This window comes from Lactuca sativa, chromosome 1 (assembly GCF_002870075.4).
Source record: "Lactuca sativa cultivar Salinas chromosome 1, Lsat_Salinas_v11, whole genome shotgun sequence".
NCBI lineage: Eukaryota > Viridiplantae > Streptophyta > Magnoliopsida > Asterales > Asteraceae > Lactuca > Lactuca sativa.
In genome coordinates, this window is record NC_056623.2 from 73,704,077 (window position 1) to 73,726,536 (window position 22,460).

General features: G+C 41.5%; 4 protein-coding genes across 4 annotated transcripts; all 4 read left to right on the top strand.

The window, feature by feature from the left end:
* Nucleotides 1-1,961: 1,961 nt before the first annotated feature.
* LOC122195178 (receptor-like protein 20) lies at nt 1,962-5,615 on the top strand. The gene is made up of 4 exons (XM_042896743.1): nt 1,962-2,349; nt 2,608-3,015; nt 3,102-3,167; nt 5,479-5,615. The coding sequence occupies exons 1-4, from the start codon at nt 1,962-1,964 to the stop codon at nt 5,613-5,615; spliced, it is 999 nt and encodes a 332-aa protein (XP_042752677.1).
* A 349-nt stretch (nt 5,616-5,964) lies between these two features.
* LOC111916589 (receptor-like protein 7) lies at nt 5,965-9,336 on the top strand. The gene is made up of 2 exons (XM_023912250.3): nt 5,965-6,967; nt 8,380-9,336. The coding sequence occupies exons 1-2, from the start codon at nt 5,981-5,983 to the stop codon at nt 8,395-8,397; spliced, it is 1,005 nt and encodes a 334-aa protein (XP_023768018.2). The 5' UTR covers nt 5,965-5,980; the 3' UTR covers nt 8,398-9,336.
* Nucleotides 9,337-19,058: 9,722 nt separating this feature from the next.
* On the top strand, nt 19,059-20,351 carry LOC111916557 (uncharacterized). Its single transcript, XM_023912220.2, has one exon. The coding sequence runs from the start codon at nt 19,059-19,061 to the stop codon at nt 20,349-20,351; it is 1,293 nt and encodes a 430-aa protein (XP_023767988.2).
* A 364-nt stretch (nt 20,352-20,715) lies between these two features.
* On the top strand, nt 20,716-21,852 carry LOC111916558 (receptor-like protein 9DC3). Its single transcript, XM_023912221.1, has one exon. The coding sequence runs from the start codon at nt 20,716-20,718 to the stop codon at nt 21,850-21,852; it is 1,137 nt and encodes a 378-aa protein (XP_023767989.1).
* The last annotated feature ends 608 nt before the right edge of the window (nt 21,853-22,460 follow it).

Below are 22,460 nucleotides of genomic sequence, written 5' to 3' on the forward strand. Positions count from 1 at the left end.
ACTTTTATTTTAGATTTGTAATAAAAAAAACAAAAATATTGTTATTATTTTATTAAATTTGCGAGGGATCAGTGATGGTCTAAGAAAATTTGGTATCACACATTTGCATGGGATCAGCGACAACAGACTACAAAAATCTGGTATCATAAATTTTCCGACAGATTAGTGACAGAAGACAAAAATCTTGCATCATTCATTTGCGACAGATCAGCAATGAACTACAAAAAAAACAAATATGGAAATTTGAGATGGATCAGTGACGGAATATTGTTATTACATTTTATTGCTGATATCCTAAAGAAGTGTAGTATGTGATTATTTGTGATGGATAATCTGTTGCTAAATCGTCGTTAGGAAAAACTAGTCTGTCGTAAAATCGCTCACTGACACATTAGCCATGATTGAATTAACTATGGAGTCTATCTGTCATTGATCTGTCGCAAACAATCATTAGCAACAGAAGAGCGACGAATTGTTCCGTCTCTAAAACCCTTGTTTGTAGTAGTGCGCAATAGAACCATACTAGGAATCCTTGTATGTCATAACTGGGTATGAAATCTCGTAGTTGGTGCACTTGTTTTCTTTAGATCTGTCATGGAATTCACTAAAGCCTCACAGTCCTAGCATCAAGAATCTAGTGCAAAACTTAACAGGGCTTGAAATACTCCATGTCTCGCGGGTCGACATTAGTTCTTAGTACCTCACTTCTTGGCCAACTTTTCTTCCTTGAGGTTAATCAAGCTGAGAAATTGTTTGCTTAAGAATGATTTCCCTGCAGCCATGCTTGAGTTGCCAAAGTTGCAAGTTCTTAATTTGGCAGACAATATCAACCTCACTGGTTCCTTTCCTGAATTTCAAATGAACAGCTTACTTGAAGAAGTGATACTATTTTCCACAGGTTTCTTTGGGATTATACCAGAATCCATAAGCTACCTCAAACATTTAACAATCTTATCCCTTACTGAATGATCTTTCTCGGGGCCCATTCCAGGTTCGCTCTCTAACTTGACGCAAATCACTGCCTTGGCTCTAGGTGACAATAAGTTCACAGGCTCAGTTCCTTCAATGGATAGTCTTTTAAAACTCGATGTTTTGGAACTTAATGGTAACAGATTCGAGCAAGGACACTTTCCAAATTGGCTTGGAAAGCTTACTAAACTTAGTGCACTCTTTTTGTGTGAGATGAACATAAACGATGAAATCCCACCCTTTCTTGCCAACCTAACCAAACTTAGTATGATAGAAATGTGGAAAAATTCTCTTATTGGTCGTATACCATCATGGTTGTTCAACTCCACCCAACTAACAGATTTAGATCTTACGGCTAATCAATTGCAAGGACCAATTCCAAACACATTTTCTAATTTCAAAAGTCTTCAGTCTCTTAACCTAGCCATAAACAATTTCAGTGGTAGGGTAGAACTCGACATGTTCCTAGGACTCAACAAACTTCAATCATTGTCCTTAGGTTATAATCAGATATCATTAGTACCCACCAACAACTACACCAATACCACTTTACCAGAATTGAATCGGTTATTCCTGTCGTCATGCAACTTGACAGAATTTCCTGCCTTTTTGCGCTTCCAAAATAAAATGGTACCTTACTCCTTGACCAAAATAACATTCATGGCCTGGTACCGGTGTGGATCTGGAACAACAGCCAAGAAACATTAGAGTTGATTAATCTTTCAAACAACTTCATCACTGGCTTTGATCAGCACCCTCATTTTCTCCCATGGACAAATTTACAAGTAATTTTTATCAATGATAATCAGCTACAGGGACAGCTACCAATTCCACCACAATCCACAGTTATCTATTCTGCCTCACAGAATAGTCTGACAGGAGAAATACCACCATGGATATGTGAATTGAAATCTCTTTGAAGTTTAGATTTGTCTTTTAACAACATGAGTGGAACACTTCCTTCATGTTTGGGTATCTTATGCAAGACGCTGATGGCTTTGAAGCTGAGAAGAAATAACTTCCACGGCAATATGATGAATGCTTTTTTGACCGGAGACCCGTTGACAAAACTTGATTTAAGCGAAAATAGATTTTCGGGTCAGCTGCCAAGATCATTGACAAATTGTACCAATTTAGAGATTCTCACTCTTGAAGATAACTCTTTTCATGACACCTTTCCTTCATGGCTGGGAACTCTTTCCAAGCTGCAAGTTCTAGTTTTGCGCTCCAACAAACTTTATGGTTCAATTCAAGGTTCCACAGCTGTTTCCTTACAGTTCCCTAAGTTACGGATCATAGACCTCTCTAACAATAATTTCAGTGGTCAATTGCACCAAAACTATTTCCAAACATGGCATGCCATGAGGTCTGCCAATCTTGGTATATCATCTGTTATGAAATCAAATATATCCTCCAAAAACGTCAATACAATTTTGACATACTCGGTGACATTAATACACAATGGTGTCAGAACAGAGTACTATCGCATTTTAACCATAGATATGTCCATTGATCTCTCTTGTAACCACTTTGAAGGAGAAATCCCGCAATCACTACAAGATCTTTGAGGGCTTCAAGCATTCAATCTTTCCAACAATAATTTTACTGGACATGTCTTGCCAACTTTGGGGAATCTAGAGAATCTTGAAGCTTTGGATCTCTCTCGAAACAAGCTATCCGGGGAAATTCCTCAACAATTGGTGCAACTCGGCTACTTTTCCATCTTCAATGTGTCATTCAACCATCTTGATGGTCACATTCCTCAAGGGAAACAATTCGATACGTTTGAGAACGATTCCTACGAGGGGAACCCCCGATTGTGCGGACAACCTTTATCCAAGAAATGTCAATATTCAAAGGTGTCCACACTTCCACCAACAAGCAATGTGTCGGAATCTCTACTCCCAAGTGAAAGAATTGACTGGATCATCATATTATGTGGAGTTGGAAGTGGGCTGGCAGTTGGGATTGTTATTGGGAGCATTTTGTATACAAGGTATAGTGATCGGATCACAAAGAGGAAGGACAGATGGGTGAGGCCACTTCGTAACACAAGGAGAAACTAAGGTACAATGATTCGTTAAATAATTCATAACAAATTTTCAAGATAAAAATTTGTTATGTTTATGTAGTCTCAACCAATTTGAAAACGATTTCCGTATGTCATTCAAAAAAATGTTCATATGTCATCCAAAAAGGTATAATCAATATTATAACCATGTTTTTTATATGTTCATTTTATATTGCCGATTCGGTATTTTCAGTTGATAGAAAACCATAAACTTTGCATCATTGAATTTAACTTAGCATGTATCTTAGGAGGTGTCATAGCTTGAAGTTCAAAGGGTGACGAGAAGGCATACAAGACTTTCAAGGGATTTCAATTTGTTTTACCAGTATGTGTGTAATACGTTTAAGATTGTGTTCGTTTAGTTGGATTTCTTTGAGTAGACTTTCATCGTAAGATCTTTTATGTATCATATAGTATCACTTTCAGTGTTTAAGTTTATCGTTTATGGTGGCATAATCATAGACTCTTATGTAAGCTATTGGTAAGTAGTCACAACCTCATATTTTGGGTTGTCATACTATGAGATTCATACATATTAAATATTTTCAAATAAAACAAGTGAATGCCATTGTTAGTACAAAAATAAATTACTACGAAATAGGTTATAAGACCCGGATCATATTTGATGCGAAGAATAGTTTTTATGTATATTTTTAAACTTACAAATGCAGCTGATATTGCCATGTAAATACATACATCCTTCGCATCAGACTTGGTGAATCTGAGAAAATCAGAAAATGAAACTTTGAGATATTGGAAACTTTAACACCAGCTCAAAAACTTACATAAATTTTCAATGCAGAAATACACACAACCAAAAAAGTAAATATAAAAAATAATACATTATAAAAACCATAGGAGTAAATTAGCTACATTGAAAATATTTATGCTGTCTAAATTCCTTTTCATCATACAACACATTCATGTGGTCCACCGTCCACTTATGCTCTAATCCATCATATAAGCAATGTATATGGAATCTTAGAGATGGAATGTAGTATGAATTCAAACAAAACAATATATAAACTATAGTAGTTAAGGTATCTAATAGTCATACTTCTGAACATATTCTCACAATTCTCACCTATCTTTTATTGGAGTTGAAGAAAAAATCTTAAAGTCGCTTTGGTAGGTTAATGTTACTGTGGCAAAAAATCTCTTCAAGTACATATAATCAACCATAAATCAGGTAAAGTAATCTGGAATGAGAATATCTTAATTGCCTCAGGCATTCCATCGAATGGTTTGTATGCATGTTTCTCATCCAAAAGCAATAACCTTCTTCAGCCTTTCTATTTTGCATAATTCTCCACGAGACCTCTTCTACTAAATAACATTCGTTACTTTATGCTCTCTGATTTGACTTGATTCCAGTTTTGTCTTTCCTCTTACCATGGGTTCAAGTGCAGATATTTTCCGTAACTTACCATGTTTTTAATCACTACAATCATAACCAATTCTACATGAACTAAAAGAATGAACAATTACTGAATTGAGATAACAAATATTTAAAACAGCAATGGAATCCATCCAATAAACTAATATGAAATTTGGTTGTAGAATCATGAAGTACATTAACATGGATTTAGTTTCCACCGTCTCTACCCTTTTGTGAATTTCAATCCATATGGCTGCTCAATTGGAGCCTTATACTCTATATACTTGTCCTAATCTTCTGTCGTCAATTCTTCAAGTGTAAGCAAATTGTGGCTGTGTGGAACAAAGAAGATGATAAAATGTTGGAAAACAGTGTCTTGTTTGTAATTCACCTAAACATAACACCAAAAAGAGTTTTTTTCTTATATCTTAGATAATGTATTTTTATTGATAAATATCTCTAGAATAAATTGCAAAATCTGCGGGTTACACTGTTAGATCACTCTTAGAGTAACAAGTTAAAATGACTTAATTTTTATTACACGTAGAAAGAGGTCACATTGATTCGCCAATGCTTAAACCGTATAAAATCCATGTTTTTTTTGGAAGAAATTTGTTCAATGAAGTGCATATGCGACTCCACAGGAAAAACTGATGAACCATTCAATAAGTTGATTTGTGAATTTTTAATACTATTTATGAAGAAAACAGACGCATGCTATCAAAGAAATTGGCCTGATGTTTACATCCACATTCCATGTAGTCTATTGTAGTAAGACTTTGAAGTCTTCCACTAGCACTTGTCTGTATTTGAATTAATATTTTTAGGCTGTTTTACAGTTTCCATTATGGATTTTGACCCCAAAAAGGACTTTTCTGTTTTTAATGCCTATAATAAAGTTTTGCAGTGCTTCACATCCCTCAAATGGAATACCCTTTAATAAAGAAAACTTTAATGTTTTGTAAAATAACTATTTTGCCAATTCACGGACCAACTATAATTTCCAAGAAGTATTTAAACTCTGCTAAATTGATTTGAATTGTTTATTAATTTGTTTTAGAGAGAGAGATGGTAATTCTGAGAAGCAATGTTTCTGCATCTGCAGCAATCATCAAAGACCTCCTCATATTGAGTAACATCAAGAAAAGGAATGATACAGAAAACCTTGCAAATGAGCACTTCACACATCTTGCATAGAATGCACATTAATCATTTTATTTGGACTTAATGGCTTAACCATTTAGTTAACTTACAAAACTACATATTAGGGACAAAATATGGCATATTAATCACATATTAACTTAATATATTTTCAAACTTGCCATCAGACCATATGACAAACATTATAAAAGAACAACTAATTAAGGAAAAAGCACTACAAACTAAATTTTCCAAAACCACTACTAATTAAAAATACTTTTTAATTTACTGTATCTAGTCTTTTTTTTAATCTGTCTTTTTTCTTTCTTTGGCCCTATTAGTTGATTTTTAAACTTCCTCATTGTCTATATATAACGAGAATTGGATGTCCATAGACTATTATAAAACAAAACACAGTTTTCATGGCTCCATACATGAATCACCTTAAGTTCTTGCAAACCATCTCCTTTCTATATGCATTGGTGACAGTGAAGAATGTGACTGGATCATCAGTAAGCCATGATGAAGAATGCTCAGCCTTGTTTCAGTTTAAGCAGAGCATAATTCATCAAGATGATGCTGCTTGTGCTGCTCATGGCTCTCAAGTGTTCCATTCTTGGAACACTAGTTTTGATTGTTGTTCATGGGAGGGGGTTGCATGCAGCAATGACCATGATCAATATGGCCATGTGATAGGCCTTGACTTGAGTGAGAGGTCTCTTTGTGCGCATATCAAATCCAACACCACTCTCTTCAACCTTCTTCATCTTCAGACACTCAACCTTTCTGGGAATGACTTTGGTGAATCTCAAATTCCTTCTGAGATTGCTCGTCTAAAGCAATTAAGAAGCCTCGATCTCTCTTATTCTGGGTTTAGTGGTCAAATCCCGAATGGAATCTTGCAGTTGATGCAATTGTCTTCTTTAGATTTGTCAGGAAATTCACTAAAGCTTCACAGTCCTAGCCTCAAGAATCTAGTGCAAAACTTAACATTGCTTGAAGAAATCCATCTCTCTGGGGTTGACATAAGTTCTTCTGTACCTCATTTCTTGGCCAACTTTTCTTCTTTGAGATCACTCAAGCTAAGAGATTGTTCGCTTGGGAATGAATTCCCTGCAGCCATACTTGAGCTGCCAAAGTTGCAAGTTCTTAACTTGGCAGACAATACCAACCTGGCTGGTTCCTTTCCAGAATTTCATGGCAAAAGCTTACTAAAAGAGGTGATACTAGGTGGCACAGGTTTCTTTGGGATTATACAAGAATCCATAAGCCACCTCAAGCATTTGACAGTCTTGTCCCTTAGTTATTGCTCTTTCTCGGGGCGCATTCCACGTTCACTCTCTAACTTGACGCAACTCACTTACTTGGCTATTGGTGGCAATCAGTTCACAGGTTCACTTCCTTCGTTGGTAAGTCTTTCAAAACTCGATGTTTTGGAACTTAGTGGTAACAAATTCGAGAAAGGATGCTTTCCCAATTGGCTTGGAAAGCTGGGTAAACTTAGTGAACTCTATGTGTCTGATATGAACACAAACAGTACTGAAATCCCACTCTTTCTTGCCAGCCTAACCAAACTTAGTGTGGTTCGGATGGGGAAAAATTCTCTTAAGTATACCATCATGGTTCTTCAACCTCACCCAACTAACATATTTAGATCTTCAGATGAATCAATTGCAAGGACCAATTCCAAACATATTTTCCAACTTCAAAAGTCTCCAGTCCCTTAACCTAGATGCAAACAATTTCAGTGGTAGGGTATGTTTCTAGGACTCAACAAACTTCAAAAACTCTGGATAGGTTATAACAAAATATCATTAGTAGCCACCAACAACTACACCAATACCACGTTACCAGAACTGTATGAGTTAGAATTGTCATCATGCAACTTGAAAGAATTTCCTCCCTTTTTGCGCTTCCAAAATAAGCTGATTTACTTAGTTCTTTACGACAAAAAAATTGATGGCCTGGTACCTACGTGGATCTGGAACAACACCCGGGAAACATTAGTGGCGATCAATGGCGGAGCCACGTTGGGGCCACAGGGAGCCCAGGCCCACCCTCAGATTATTAATTTTTTTTTTTTGTTTTTGTTTTTTTACTAGCCCAAATAGTCAGGCCCACTCTCGTCGCTTTCATTAGTCTGAACCCCAAATCTCATTAGATCAAATTAGCGGGAAATTAGATGGAGAAAAAGTGCGATCAAGCAAGTAAGACAATCAGACATCGTCTTCTAAAAATTTCTAATTCTCTTAATTGAAGTTTGCGATCGAGCAAGCAAGCAAAGCAGCAGGTTATTGACTTATTGTATGTAAATATTTTATATTTTCAAAGAATTTAGGGTATCCTTTTGTTGTATATGTCGGCAGCAAAGCAATTGGGATTTCGTTAATTTGTTTATTTAGAAGTGGAGTAGATACGATTCCTATGATCCTATTATTTATTGTATAAATTATGTTATTTAGATTATGGGAAAAGATATAGCAACTGATCCACACCATTTGTTTATTTAATTCCTTTTGTTGCACACTTGTATACAGTACACTTGCCCATACTTGCCCATGCTGTGAAAAGAGAAAGTCACAACTCACAGTGTAAATATACTTATCTTTTAATTGTTATCTCTTGCTTTTTTGATGTTTGAATATACATATTTGTTAATTATTATATCTTTCTTTCTTTTCTCTCTGCAAACATATGAACAGACCAAGTAGAACCTATATTTCCTTTTTATTTTTCTGTTTAGTTATTGTATTTATTATAAGAAACAAGTCTTATTTTTCATTAATTACTTATTATTTATTAATCACTTATCATTCAACAGGCATGGAGAAATATTTAACAAAGAGAAAAATTTCGGATTCATCAGAGGCATCTAATGTTGATTTTTCTAAACATAGCCGTGTGGAAATCAATTTACCAGATCTTCCCTCAGACCCTGGAATGAGGACTAGGATTTTAGATTATGATCCTAATGTTCGAGACGAAGTTCGAAGAGCATACCTCTTAAAAGGGCCTTGCCAACCTAAATCTCACGAGTTTCTTTACACTCTTTTTGGCAAAAAACCACGAAGATTTAATGTTGCTTGGTTTAATGTTAAAGAATATTCTACATGGCTAGAATATAGTGTAACTCAAAATGTTGTGTATTGCTTATATTGTTATTTATTCAAACCATATGTTGGAGCACAAGGAGGCGGTGAAACGTTTGTTAGTGTGGGATTTGAAAATTGGGGACATAAAGAAAAGTTGAATCAACATGTTGGAGGTTTCAAGAGTGTTCACAACCAAGCATGGTCCAAGTGCAAGGATTTATTGAACAACAAACAACGTGTTGATGTTGCGTTTGCAAAGCATTTAACACAAAGTTCAATAGACTATGATATACGATTGGATGCATCAATTGATTGTATTCGATTTCTATTAAGACAAGGTCTTGCATTTAGAGGACATGATGAAAGTGAAACTTCAGCTAACAGAGGGAACTTTATAGAGTTGTTGCAATTTCTAGCTGATCATAATCAAAGCATTAAAGATGTTACTTTCAATAATGCTCCTTTGAATCTAAAGTTGACTTCACCAGATATCCAAAAAGACATTGTTCATGCGGCTGCAATTGGAACAACGAAGCTCATTATAAATGATATTGGCGAATGTTTTTTTCTCTCTCCTTGTCGATGAATCTCGTGATATTTCGATTAAAGAGCAAATGAGTGTTGTGTTGCGGTATGTAGATGTAGAAGGTCGTGTAATTGAACGCTTTCTAGGTATTGAGCATGTCCCAAATACTACAGCTATTACACTTAAAGAGACACTCGATAATTTGTTTTCAAGACATGGGTTGAGCATCTCCAGTGAAACGACCCAAAAATTTTTGTTTTTAATATAATCAAAACTGTAATCAGAGCATCATATAATAAACCATGCGTGATGTATTCCAAGACATAATAAAATACTGTGCGGAAAACTGTATCATACTACATCAGACCAAAACAACCAAATCAATCCCAGGCTAAAGCTGAGGCGGTGGTGTGTGCGATGCCATCATCCCGAGCTCTTCCCTTTGCTTGCGGAAGTACCTGAAACCAAAACTGAAACTGTAAGCACGAAGCTTAGTGAGCTCCCCCAAAATACCACATACCATACAATAGCATATAACACATATTGGGCCTTGCCCACTGCATCGGGCCGAAGCCCGGAAACTGCATCGGACCGAAATCCGGAACTGACTGGGACCTTGTCCCCTGGGACCTTGTCCCCTGCATCGGACCGGAGTCCGGAACTAACTGACTGAACATATCATAGCATATCAACTAGCATGAACACATATTCTGCATACTACATCGAGCCGTAGCCCGGAACACATAACACGTAACACATAAAACATAGCACATAAATCCTGTCTGAGCCACGAAGGCATCAAACATACTAGCTGCTACATCGGACCGAAGTCCGGAAACTACTGCTAACTGGACGGGTCGGCCTTGCGGCCTTAGACCCGTCCCTACTTGAAGGAAACTCACCTCGTAAACTGGCGGCTGAGTGTGTGTCTCTGAAAGCCACCGGCTGCTGCTCCTGAATCTCCTCGGCTACAAGCCCATGAACACACTCAATCAAATACTAAACACTGCACTTGGGGTAAAATGACTCTTTTACCCTAGGTCAAAGTCAACTTACTTTTGGGGCTGACTCGCCGAGTTGGGTCACCCAACTCGCCGAGTCCTACTCTCACTTCTCAGTTCTACCCGCTGCTACTCGTCGAGTGTGGCATCGACTCGACGAGTACCCTCTTGATCCAAGAACTCAGACAATCTTCATCCGACTCGCCGAGCCGTATGAACAAACTCGACGAGTTGTTCATGATCCTAAGAAGATTGCCTTGGACTCGCCGAGTTGCATGAACAACTCGCCGAGTCCCTCCATTACTGAGTCTACCCTCAACTCGCTGAGTCCACTCTCTAACTCACTGGATTCACTCGACACAGATCAAAATGAAGGACTCGGGAACTCGCGACCCAACTCGCCGAGTCGTTCTTCCCGACTCGCCGAGTTGCCGCCATGCAACTGATTTTTACTCGATTTTGTTTGAATCCAACGCATACAATTGATAGATCTGAGTCCAATAAGCTGATTTACCACGTAAAGTTTCCAACTTTACGTGCACAACCTCATGAATAAGGGAAATAAGGCTAAAAGATGCATAAAATGGGTAGATCTATGATTAATATGCAAAGTAACTCCAAAAAGACAGAAGATATGGGCTCTACAACACCCCAACATTCAGATCCAAAGGTATTTCGACTTATTAAGACATTCATGCAAACATAAGGCTTGGAACAAACATCAAATAGCTCTTAGAAGAGCTCTAATGGAAGTTTAAAGCATATAACAAGAAGGGAACTCCGAAAATACCTCAATAAACTCAGATTTGCCCTTGGATCTTTGCACTACAACTCGTTTCCTTGCTTCTTTCTTCTTCTCCTTCTTCACACCTTCACAAAATGGCACCAAATCACTTATAAGCTCTCAAGGGAGGATTAGGGTTTTCTCACTGTGTTCTCAGGGTGAGGGAGGCGAGAATGGGGCTATAAGGTGGTTTAAATAGTGGGCAACCCGGGGATTTAGGGTTTCACCCAGACGGATGGACTCGCCGAGTCCAGAATATGGACTCGCCGAGTCCCCGGCTCACGCGTGCTCGCAGCCGCGACCCTACTCGGCGAGTCAGGCTATGAACTCGCCGAGTTCCTCTTGCAAAACTCACAACAATTACCAATAAATTAACATACCGGGAACGGGTCGTTACAATTCTCCCCCACTTGACTCAGACTTCGTCCTCGAAGTCTGCTACAGCTGGATCTGCAAATAACTCAGGGTAGTGCTCTCTCATCTCCTCCTCAGCCTCCCACGTCCACTCAGACCCCTTCCGGTGCTGCCACTGCACCTTTACTAACTGAATTTCCTTGTTCCTCAAGGTCTTGGTCTTCCGGTCCAGAATCGCGACCGGTCTCTCAATATAATTCAGGCTACTATCAACCTGAATATCCTCTAGGGGAACGACTGCTGATTCATCCACCAAACACTTCCTCAACTGGGACACATGGAAAGTGTTGTGGATCTGACTAAGCTCTTCAGGAAGATCTAACCGATAAGCAACCCGACCCACCCGGGCCAAAACCCTGAAAGGACCAATAAATTTGGGGCCCAACTTGCCCCTCTTCCGGAACCTGATGACACCCTTCCAAGGTGAGACTTTCAGAAGGACCATATCTCCCACCTGGAACTCCAAGTCCGAACGCCTCCTATCGGCGTAGCTCTTCTGCCGACTCTGAGCAGTTTGCAGTCTACTACGGACCTGCTGGATCAACTCAGTCGTCTTGAGCACCACCTCTGTGCTCCCAATGACTCGCTGACCGACCTCGCCCCAACAAATCGGGGTCCTACACTTCCTCCCATACAGCATCTCAAAGGGAGGTCGGTCAATGCTCGCATGGTAACTGTTGTTATACGAGAATTCCGCTAACGGAAGATACGTATCCCAACTGCCACCGAAATCTAGGACACATGCCCTGAGCATGTCCTCTAGAGTCTGAATCGTCCTCTCGCTCTGCCCGTCTGTCTGAGGGTGGAAAGCGGTGCTGAAATGGAGACGAGTACCCATCTCGTCGTGAAACCGCTTCCAAAATCTGGATGTGAAACGGACATCTCGGTCAGACACCACTGATACCGGCACTCCATGACGTGCCACGATCTCACGCACATAGATATCGGCTAACTTCTCCGCCGATATACTCTCCTGGATCGGGATAAAATGGGCACTCTTCGTCAACCGATCCACTACTACCCATATCGAGTCCACTCCACGTGCGGTCCGGGGAAGCTTGGTGACAAAATCCATGGTAATGTCCTCCCATTTCCACACGGGAATGTCTAACGGCTGCATCCTGCCGTGAGGTCTCTGGTGCTCCGCCTTGACCTTCCGGTAGGTCAGGCATCTCTCGACGTACCAGGCGACGTCCCGCTTCATGCAGGGCCACCAATACTCAGGTCGAAGATCTCGATACATCTTTGTCGCTCCTGGGTGGATAGAAAATCGAGAGTTATGAGCCTCGTCCATCAATACCTGCCGTACCCCACCCCAGTACGGTACCCATACCCTACCATGAAGCGTCAACAAACCCCGACCGTCGTACTCAAATGAAGCTACTCGGCCTACTATCCTTTCACACTTCTGCCTCTCCTCCTTGAGGCCCTCCATCTGAGCCTCCTTGATCCGCTCCAACAGTGGAGTGATCACTGTCATCCTCATACACAGATCCCTGATAGGGGCCGCCGACACCTTGCGGCTTAGGGCGTCGGCCACCACGTTGGCCTTCCCTGGATGATAAAGGATCTCACAGTCATAGTCCTTCAGCACGTCCAACCACCTCCTTTGCCTCATATTCAAACTCGGCTGATCCATAAGATACCTCAAACTCTTATGATCCGTGTATATAGTACAACGGACCCCATAAAGGTAATGCCTCCAAATCTTGAGGGCAAACACAACTGCCCCCAGCTCCAAATCATGGGTAGGATAATTAGCCTCGTGAGGCTTCAACTGTCTCGAGGCATAAGCTATCACATGGCCTCGCTGCATCAGAACTGCTCCCAAACCTGTGATCGAGGCATCACAATAGACTACAAAGTCCTCTACTCCCTCTGGCAAGGTAAGGATCGGAGCCTCGCACAATCTCTACCTGAGGGTCTCGAATGCTGTCTGCTGCTCCGGACCCCAACGAAATACCACTGATTTCTTGGTCAGTCGGGTGAGCGGCACTGCTATCTTGGAGAAATCCTGAATAAATCTTCGATAATACCCTGCCAACCCTAGGAAGCTCCGAATCTCAGATGGAGACTTCGGGACTTCCCACTGCATCACGGCCTCTATCTTGGCCGGATCTACCAGAATACCCTTCTGGTTGACGAGGTGACCAAGGAACTGCACCTCGCGCAACCAGAACTCACATTTGGAGAACTTTGCGAAAAGTCTCTCCCTCCTCAAAACCTCTAGCACCTCCCGCAGGTGCTCCTCGTGCTGCTCCTGCGTCTTGGAATACACCAAGATGTCATCTATGAACACTATCACTGACCGATCCAGCATCGGCCTACACACGCGGTTCATGAGATCCATGAACGCGGCTGGGGCATTGGTGAGCCCAAATGGCATCACCACAAACTCGTAATGACCATACCTGGTCCTGAAAGCAGTCTTCTGCACATCCTCATCTCTAACCCGCATCTGATGATATCCGGAGCATAGATCGATCTTGGAGAACCAAGACGCTCCCTGAAGCTGATCAAACAAATCATCTATCCTCGGGAGTGGGTAACGGTTCTTCACCGTTACCTTATTCAGCTCCCGATAATCAATACACATACGATGCGACCCATCCTTCTTTCTCACAAACAGGATCGACGCTCCCCAAGGCGAACTGCTCGGCCGAATGAAACCCTTGTCTAACAGCTCATGCAGCTGTGTAGACAACTCCTGCATCTCAGGGGGAGCTAGTCGATACGGTGCCTTGGCTATCGGAGCCGCACCAGGGACGAGGTCGATCCGGAACTCGACCTGTCTCTCAGGAGGTATCCCCGACAAATCCTCAGGAAACACATCCGGGTAGTCTCAAACAATAGGAACATCATCCACTGTCGACTTGCCCTTCTCCCGGGCATCCAAAACGTAGGCTACAAAACCGGCGCAACCCTGCTGAACATAGCGCCTCGCCCTTGCGGCGGAACAAAAGGTCGGTCCTCGCTGTGGCCTCTCGCCCTGAATCACCAACTCTCCCCCACTGGGAGTGTGAACCCTCACTAACTGAAGTTCGCAATCAATCACCGCCCCATTGGGGCTTAGCCAATCCATACCCACAATAACCTTATTCCCTCACAGGGGAATAGGTACCAAATCCACCGAAAACTGCTCATCAAATAACTTAAGAGAACACCCTCTGTGCACTCTGCCGACCCTCACGGTCCTATCATCCGCTATCTCAACCTCTAATGGACAATCCAGTTCCCCTGGAGCGCTACTGAACCTCTTGCTAAGCGCAAGAGATACGAATGATCGGGTAGCCCCCGAATCGAATAATACCAAAGCAGAAATGCCGTTCACAGAGAACGACCCTGAATAAAACATACAACCATAAGCAACATTTAATCAATAATAATAAAGAGATAAAAGGGAAGATACATACCCGTCACCACATCAGGAGTCGCTCGCGCCTCCTCTGCTGTCATCTGAAACGCCCTACTCTTCGCCACTGGCGCATCAGCTCGGCCCTGCCGGCCATCTGTAATCCTCAAGGTAGCAGGGGCAGGTGCAGCCACCTTCCCTGCTGAAGCTAAACTCGGACACTGGGACTTTTTATGTCCCCTCTGATTGTACTGAAAGCAAATCAGATCTGATGCTGCGACGGCAGTAGCAGGGGCCGTACAATCCCTACTCAAGTGCCCAATCCGACCACACTTGTAGCAGCCGGAACTCCCTGCCTTGCACGCTCCCTCGTGCAATCTCCCACACTTGCCACATCGACCGTGGCTCTGCTGACTCCTAGATCTGTGATCCGAAACCTTGGGCTTTTTGCCCGAACTGCCTGAACCCGAAACCGCCTCCGGTTTCCTCTTCTTCTCCATCTCAAGATCAATCTCCCTCTCCCGAGCTCTAGCAATCATATCTTCCAGCGTTTTACAGCTGGACCGGCTCACAAACTGGCGGATATCGCTCCGCAACATCTCATGATAACGGGCCTTCTTCATTTCCTCATCAGCTACATACTGAGGAACGAGAAGAGCCCTCTCCCTGAACTTGGCGGTGATCTCCGCCACTGTCTCTGTAGTCTGGGTGAGGTCCTGAAACTCCCTAGCTAGCTATTGCACCTCAATGACCGGTGCAAACTCCGCCCTGAACCTGGTAGAGAAATCAGCCCAGGTCATGGCGTCCAATGCCGCATCATCCCCAATGGCATGCCCGACCTCCTCCCACCAATCTCGTGCCCTGTCCTTCAGAAGACAGGACGCCAATCTGACCTTGTCCCCCTCGGGACATCTGCTAGTACGGAAAGCGTTGGCCACATCTGCCAACCATCTGGTGCTCGCTATGGGGTCCCGCGCCCCATGATAGTCCGGGGCTCCACATGCCCTGAACTCCCTGAAGGTAAGGGTGCGCGACCCCATCATGGCCGCCACCTCGGCACGGAAGGTGCCCAGTCTCTCATCCATCAGCTCTAGAATCCCCTCCTTGATCGAACCGAAGATCACAGGAGTCTGCTCTATAATGATGCGCGTAATCTCCGAAGAAAGAAACTCTCGGGTCTGCTCATCCATGCGCTCATCCCCCGAGCCTGAACCTGATCCCTCCCCGGCACCTCCGCTATCGGCTGCTGGTCTCGAACGCAAAACCACCATTCTGAAACACATCACAATTACATCAGAAAACAGAAATATCTTGAGGGATCATTGATACTACAACTAGCTCTCTGGTCTTGTCTCAGCCTTTCTTGATTCGAGTACGGATCCTCTGCTTCCAGTAGTACGGGCCCATACTACCTTCCACATCTATCCGTACTTTCTTCAAGAACTGCCCTGACTCCACCAAGTCACTTCTACTACTACTGATCTCTGCTACTCTCGTCCTAGGCTTGCCCCAAGGAAACCTCAGACTTAACTCAACTAGTCCTCAGCTGCTGCAGGTCTCCTTATAATGCTAATTAACCATCACCTGAACACCATCACATGAGACGAAGATCAGATAATCCTTCAAGTAAAAGACCCGTCCCTATAACGGTTGGACTCAAACAAGAGCTGCGCAATAGGGTCAGTTCCAGCACTCTGGGATTATTTAACCCTGATCACATATGGTGTAACGTGTTCACTTAATGGTTAACTTCCATCACTCAGAACTCCCACAAAGCACGAAGCAAGCAGCATTCGGAATAAGGGAACATACTTAGGCAAAACTATTCTCAAAACGAGAAACTGATCTAGCATAAGATGCTAAGCTCCTGCTATCAGGCATAACCTAATCAGGCTATCCTACTGCTGTCTACTCAGTACTAGCATGCAATACTCATAAAGCTGTAACACATAAGCAGGCACATAAGGCATTCTCCTAAATCCTTAGTCCTATACTAGCATGCTGTTCTACTAAAACTGAAATTGAACAAATAACTTGTATGGGTAATTTGGGAGTACTTACTTGAGCTCGGCTGATCGCATGCACCACACCCTTTTCTTGTTTAAAAAAAATTTCTTTCTTTTTAAGTGCTTTCATAATTCTTTTAGAAACATTTTACTTTTAGAAATCTTTTTATTTCCCTTTAGTTTGAGTTCAGATACACCCGGAAGTGTATCCGAATCCCTCAAACCAGGGCTCTGATACCAACTTGAAACGACCCAAAAATACGACCCAAAAATTTTTGTTTTTAATATAATCAAAACTGTAATCAGAGCATCATATAATAAACCATGCGTGATGTATTCCAAGACATAATAAAATACTGTGCGGAAAACTGTATCATACTACATCAGACCAAAACAACCAAATCAATCCCAGGCTAAAGCTGAGGCGGTGGTGTGTGCGATGCCATCATCCCGAGCTCTTCCCTTTGCTTGCGGAAGTACCTGAAACCAAAACTGAAACTGTAAGCACGAAGCTTAGTGAGCTCCCCCAAAATACCACATACCATACAATAGCATATAACACATATTGGGCCTTGCCCACTGCATCGGGCCGAAGCCCGGAAACTGCATCGGACCGAAATCCGGAACTGACTGGGACCTTGTCCCCTGCATCGGACCGAAGTCCGGAACTAACTGCATCGGACCGAAGTCCGGAACTAACTGCATCGGACCGAAGTCCGGAACTAACTGGGACCTTGTCCCCTGCATCGGACCGGAGTCCGGAACTAACTGACTGAACATATCATAGCATATCAACTAGCATGAACACATATTCTGCATACTACATCGAGCCGTAGCCCGGAACACATAACACGTAACACATAAAACATAGCACATAAATCCTGTCTGAGCCACGAAGGCATCAAACATACTAGCTGCTACATCGGACCGAAGTCCGGAAACTACTGCTAACTGGACGGGTCGGCCTTGCGGCCTTAGACCCGTCCCTACTTGAAGGAAACTCACCTCGTAAACTGGCGGCTGAGTGTGTGTCTCTGAAAGCCACCGGCTGCTGCTCCTGAATCTCCTCGGCTACAAGCCCATGAACACACTCAATCAAATACTAAACACTGCACTTGGGGTAAAATGACTCTTTTACCCTAGGTCAAAGTCAACTTACTTTTGGGGCTGACTCGCCGAGTTGGGTCACCCAACTCGCCGAGTCCTACTCTTACTTCTCAGTTCTACCCGCTGCTACTCGTCGAGTGTGGCATCGACTCGACGAGTACCCTCTTGATCCAAGAACTCAGACAATCTTCATCCGACTCGCCGAGCCGTATGAACAAACTCGACGAGTTGTTCATGATCCTAAGAAGATTGCCTTGGACTCGCCGAGTTGCATGAACAACTCGCCGAGTCCCTCCATTACTGAGTCTACCCTCAACTCGCTGAGTCCACTCTCTAACTCACTGGATTCACTCGACACAGATCAAAATGAAGGACTCGGGAACTCGCGACCCAACTCGCCGAGTCGTTCTTCCCGACTCGCCGAGTTGCCGCCATGCAACTGATTTTTACTCGATTTTGTTTGAATCCAACGCATACAATTGATAGATCTGAGTCCAATAAGCTGATTTACCACGTAAAGTTTCCAACTTTACGTGCACAACCTCATGAATAAGGGAAATAAGGCTAAAAGATGCATAAAATGGGTAGATCTATGATTAATATGCAAAGTAACTCCAAAAAGACAGAAGATATGGGCTCTACAACACCCCAACATTCAGATCCAAAGGTATTTCGACTTATTAAGACATTCATGCAAACATAAGGCTTGGAACAAACATCAAATAGCTCTTAGAAGAGCTCTAATGGAAGTTTAAAGCATATAACAAGAAGGGAACTCCGAAAATACCTCAATAAACTCAGATTTGCCCTTGGATCTTTGCACTACAACTCGTTTCCTTGCTTCTTTCTTCTTCTCCTTCTTCACACCTTCACAAAATGGCACCAAATCACTTATAAGCTCTCAAGGGAGGATTAGGGTTTTCTCACTGTGTTCTCAGGGTGAGGGAGGCGAGAATGGGGCTATAAGGTGGTTTAAATAGTGGGCAACCCGGGGATTTAGGGTTTCACCCAGACGGATGGACTCGCCGAGTCCAGAATATGGACTCGCCGAGTCCCCGGCTCACGCGTGCTCGCAGCCGCGACCCTACTCGGCGAGTCAGGCTATGAACTCGCCGAGTTCCTCTTGCAAAACTCACAACAATTACCAATAAATTAACATACCGGGAACGGGTCGTTACATCCAGTTTGCGCGGACAAGGTTATGATGGGGCAAGTAATATGAAAGGTGAACTTGGTGGTCTTAAAACTTTGATTTTGAATGAAAATGCAAGTGTATATTATATTCATTGTTTTTCTCACCAGCTTCAACTTACTCTTGTAGCGGTGGAAAAAAATAATTCAAAAATCGTTTCTTTGTTTGTGTTGCTAACCAATGTTGTGAATGTTGTTGGAGGTTCTTGCAAGCGTCTTGACCGTCTTCGAGAACAACAAGCTTCCAAAGTTATTGAAATACTTGGTTTAGGTGAAATCATAAGCGGTCGAGGCCTCAATCAAGAAACATCTCTTATCAAACCGGGAGACACACGTTGGGGATCCCATTATGGTACTTTGATAAGTATGATTACATTGTTTCCATCCGTTTTAGATGTTCTTGAGATTATTACGGAAGATGGAGCAACCCCAGAACAAAAATGTGAAGCTGATATGTTAATTAACTCCTTGCAGACCTTTGATTTCATATTTTCTTTGCACTTCATGAAAAAATTATTGGGTATTACGAATGAGTTGTCCCAAGCATTGCAAAGGAAAGATCAAGATATTGTAAATGCAATGAACTTGGTTAGAATTTGCAAGATGCAATTGCAAAATTTGAGGGATAGTGGATGGGATTCTATGCTCACTCAGACTACATTGTTTTGTAAAAAACACGAGATTGAGGTTTGCAACATGGATGCAATGTTCTTACTTCCTGGACGGTCACGACGAAAATATCCAAAGATGACAAACTTACACTACTATCGTGTAGAGTTATTCTACGATGTCATTGATTTGCAACGCACAGAACTAGAGAGCCGTTTTAGTGAGACTGGCACCAAATTGCTTCTTTTCATGGCGTGTCTCAATCCAAATAACTCATTTGCAGCTTTTGATAAAAACAAATTAATTCAGCTAGCTCGTTTATATCCAAATGATTTTTCAGATATGGATTTGGAGATACTTAACGATCAACTAGAAACTTATATTCTCGATATGTTGAATTCGTCAGAGTTTTTCAATCTAAATGGGATTGGCGATCTTGCACAGAAGATGGTTGAAACAAAAAGGGATAAAGTGTTTTCTATGGTTTACTTGCTCATTAAATTAGCATTGACGTTACCGATTTCAACAGCAACAGTTGAGAGATCGTTTTCCGCTATGAAGATTGTGAAGAACAGGATATGCAATAAAATGGGAGATCAATGGATGAATGATAATTTTGTTGCTTATATCGAAAAAGAGGTTTTTGCAGATGTTGCCAATCAAGATATCAGCAATATGTTTGATAAAATGAAAACTCGTCGACGACCTTAGTGAATTTGTAATCTATATATGTTTGAAGTTTGCGGTTGTTTGATAATTTATATATGTTTCTAGTTTTTGGATGTTTAATAAGTTATTAGGAACACCCTAAAAAAATTTCTTGGCTTCGCCCTTGGTGGCGATTGACCTTTCACACAACTCTATCACTGGCTTTGATCAACATCCTGATCATTTTCTCCCATGGAGAAATTTAGAAGCAATTTATGTGCAGAATAATCAGCTACAACGACAATTACCAATTCCACCACAAAACACAGTTGTTTATCAAGTCTCACATAATAACTTTATAGGAGAAATACCACCATTGATATGTGAATTGAAATCTCTTCAACTGTTAGATTTGTCTTTTAACAACATGAGCGGAACACTTCCTTCATGTTTGGGTATCTTAAGCAATTCGCCAGTATCTTTAAATCTGAGACGAAATAATTTCCACGGCAAAATGATGAATGCTTTTATGCCAGGAAGCTTGCTGGAAAACCTTGATTTGAGCGAAATCAGATTTATGGGTCAGCTGCCAAGATCATTGACAAATTGTGCCAATTTAGAGATTCTCTCACTTGGAGATAACTCTTTTGATGGCCTCTTTCCTTTTTGGTTGGGAAGTCTTACAAAGCTGCAAGTTCTGGTTTTGCGTTCCAGCAAATTATATGGTCCAATTCAAGGCTCAACAACTGTTTCCTCACAGTTCCCTAAGTTGCGGATCATAGACCTCTCTAACAACAATTTCAGTAGTCAATTGCACCAAAACTACTTTCAAACATGGCAAGCCATGAGTTCTGAAAATTTTGGTGTATCATCTATTATGGAATCAGAGATATCCTCCAAAAACGGAGAAAACAGTTGGCCATATACATTGACATTAACACACAAAGGTGTCCGAACAGAGTATATACATATTTTAACCATAGATATGTCTATTGATCTCTCTTGTAACCACTTTGAAGGAAAAATTCCACAGTCACTCCAAGATCTTCGAGGGCTTCAAGCACTCAATCTCTCCAACAATCATTTTACTGGACGTATCTTTCCGTATTTGGGTGACCTAAAGAATCTTGAAGCTTTGGATCTCTCCCAAAACGAGCTATCTAGGGAAATTCCTCAACAGTTGGTCCGGCTCGGCTTCCTTGAAATTTTCAAAGTGTCATTCAACCATCTTGAGGGGCGCATACCCAAAGGAAAACAGTTTGATACATTTGATAACAACTCCTACATAGGGAATCCCCAATTGTGTGGACAACCATTATCCAAGGAATGTCAAGATGATTTAAAGGTGTCAAGACTTCCAGCAATAAGCAATGTGTCCGAGTCACTCCTCCCAAGCGAAAGAATTGATTGGATCATCATATTCTGTGGAGTTGGAAGTGGGCTGGTTGTGGGGGTTATTATTGGAAACCTTCTATATGAAAGGTATAGCGATCGGCTCACAAAGAGAAAGGACAGATGGGTAAGGCCACTTCGTAACACACGAGGAAAAACTAAGGTACAATGATTCGTTAAATCACCCGTACCAATTTTTCAAGATAATAGTTTGTTATGTGCATGTGGTATTAACCAAATAGAAAATGTTTTCTGCATCACATGCAAAAAATATGATGCTTCTATATATTTCTTAAATTTATACTATCTTTAAATTAAAGTAATCGTAACAATATCTTTGTGATATTAACTGACATACATCTCAACTTTGTATTATCAACAATTACTTGCGCTTTTTTTTTTTTTTGTCATTCAACAACTTCACTTAAATTATATGTTAAAATATGCATTTTAGCAAAGAAAGTCGTATTACATAGCCAAGTTAAAAATATTAGGGAAAATGACTTATGAGCCGAACGAAGTTTCCAAAGTGTTCAAAAAATCCCAAGTTTTTTCTTTTCACAAAGTTAACATTTTGTCTAAAAAGTCCAACTAAGTTACACTTTCCTGAAAGTCAAATAAAAGAAAAAGTTCAACTAAGTTACACTTTCCTGAAAGTCAAATAAAAGAAACAGATGACGTGACTTATTACCGTATCGGGAAAATGACTTGTGAGATCAACGAAGTTTCCAAAACATTTAAAAAACTCCAATCATGTTTTGACTGTTCAAAAAAAACCCA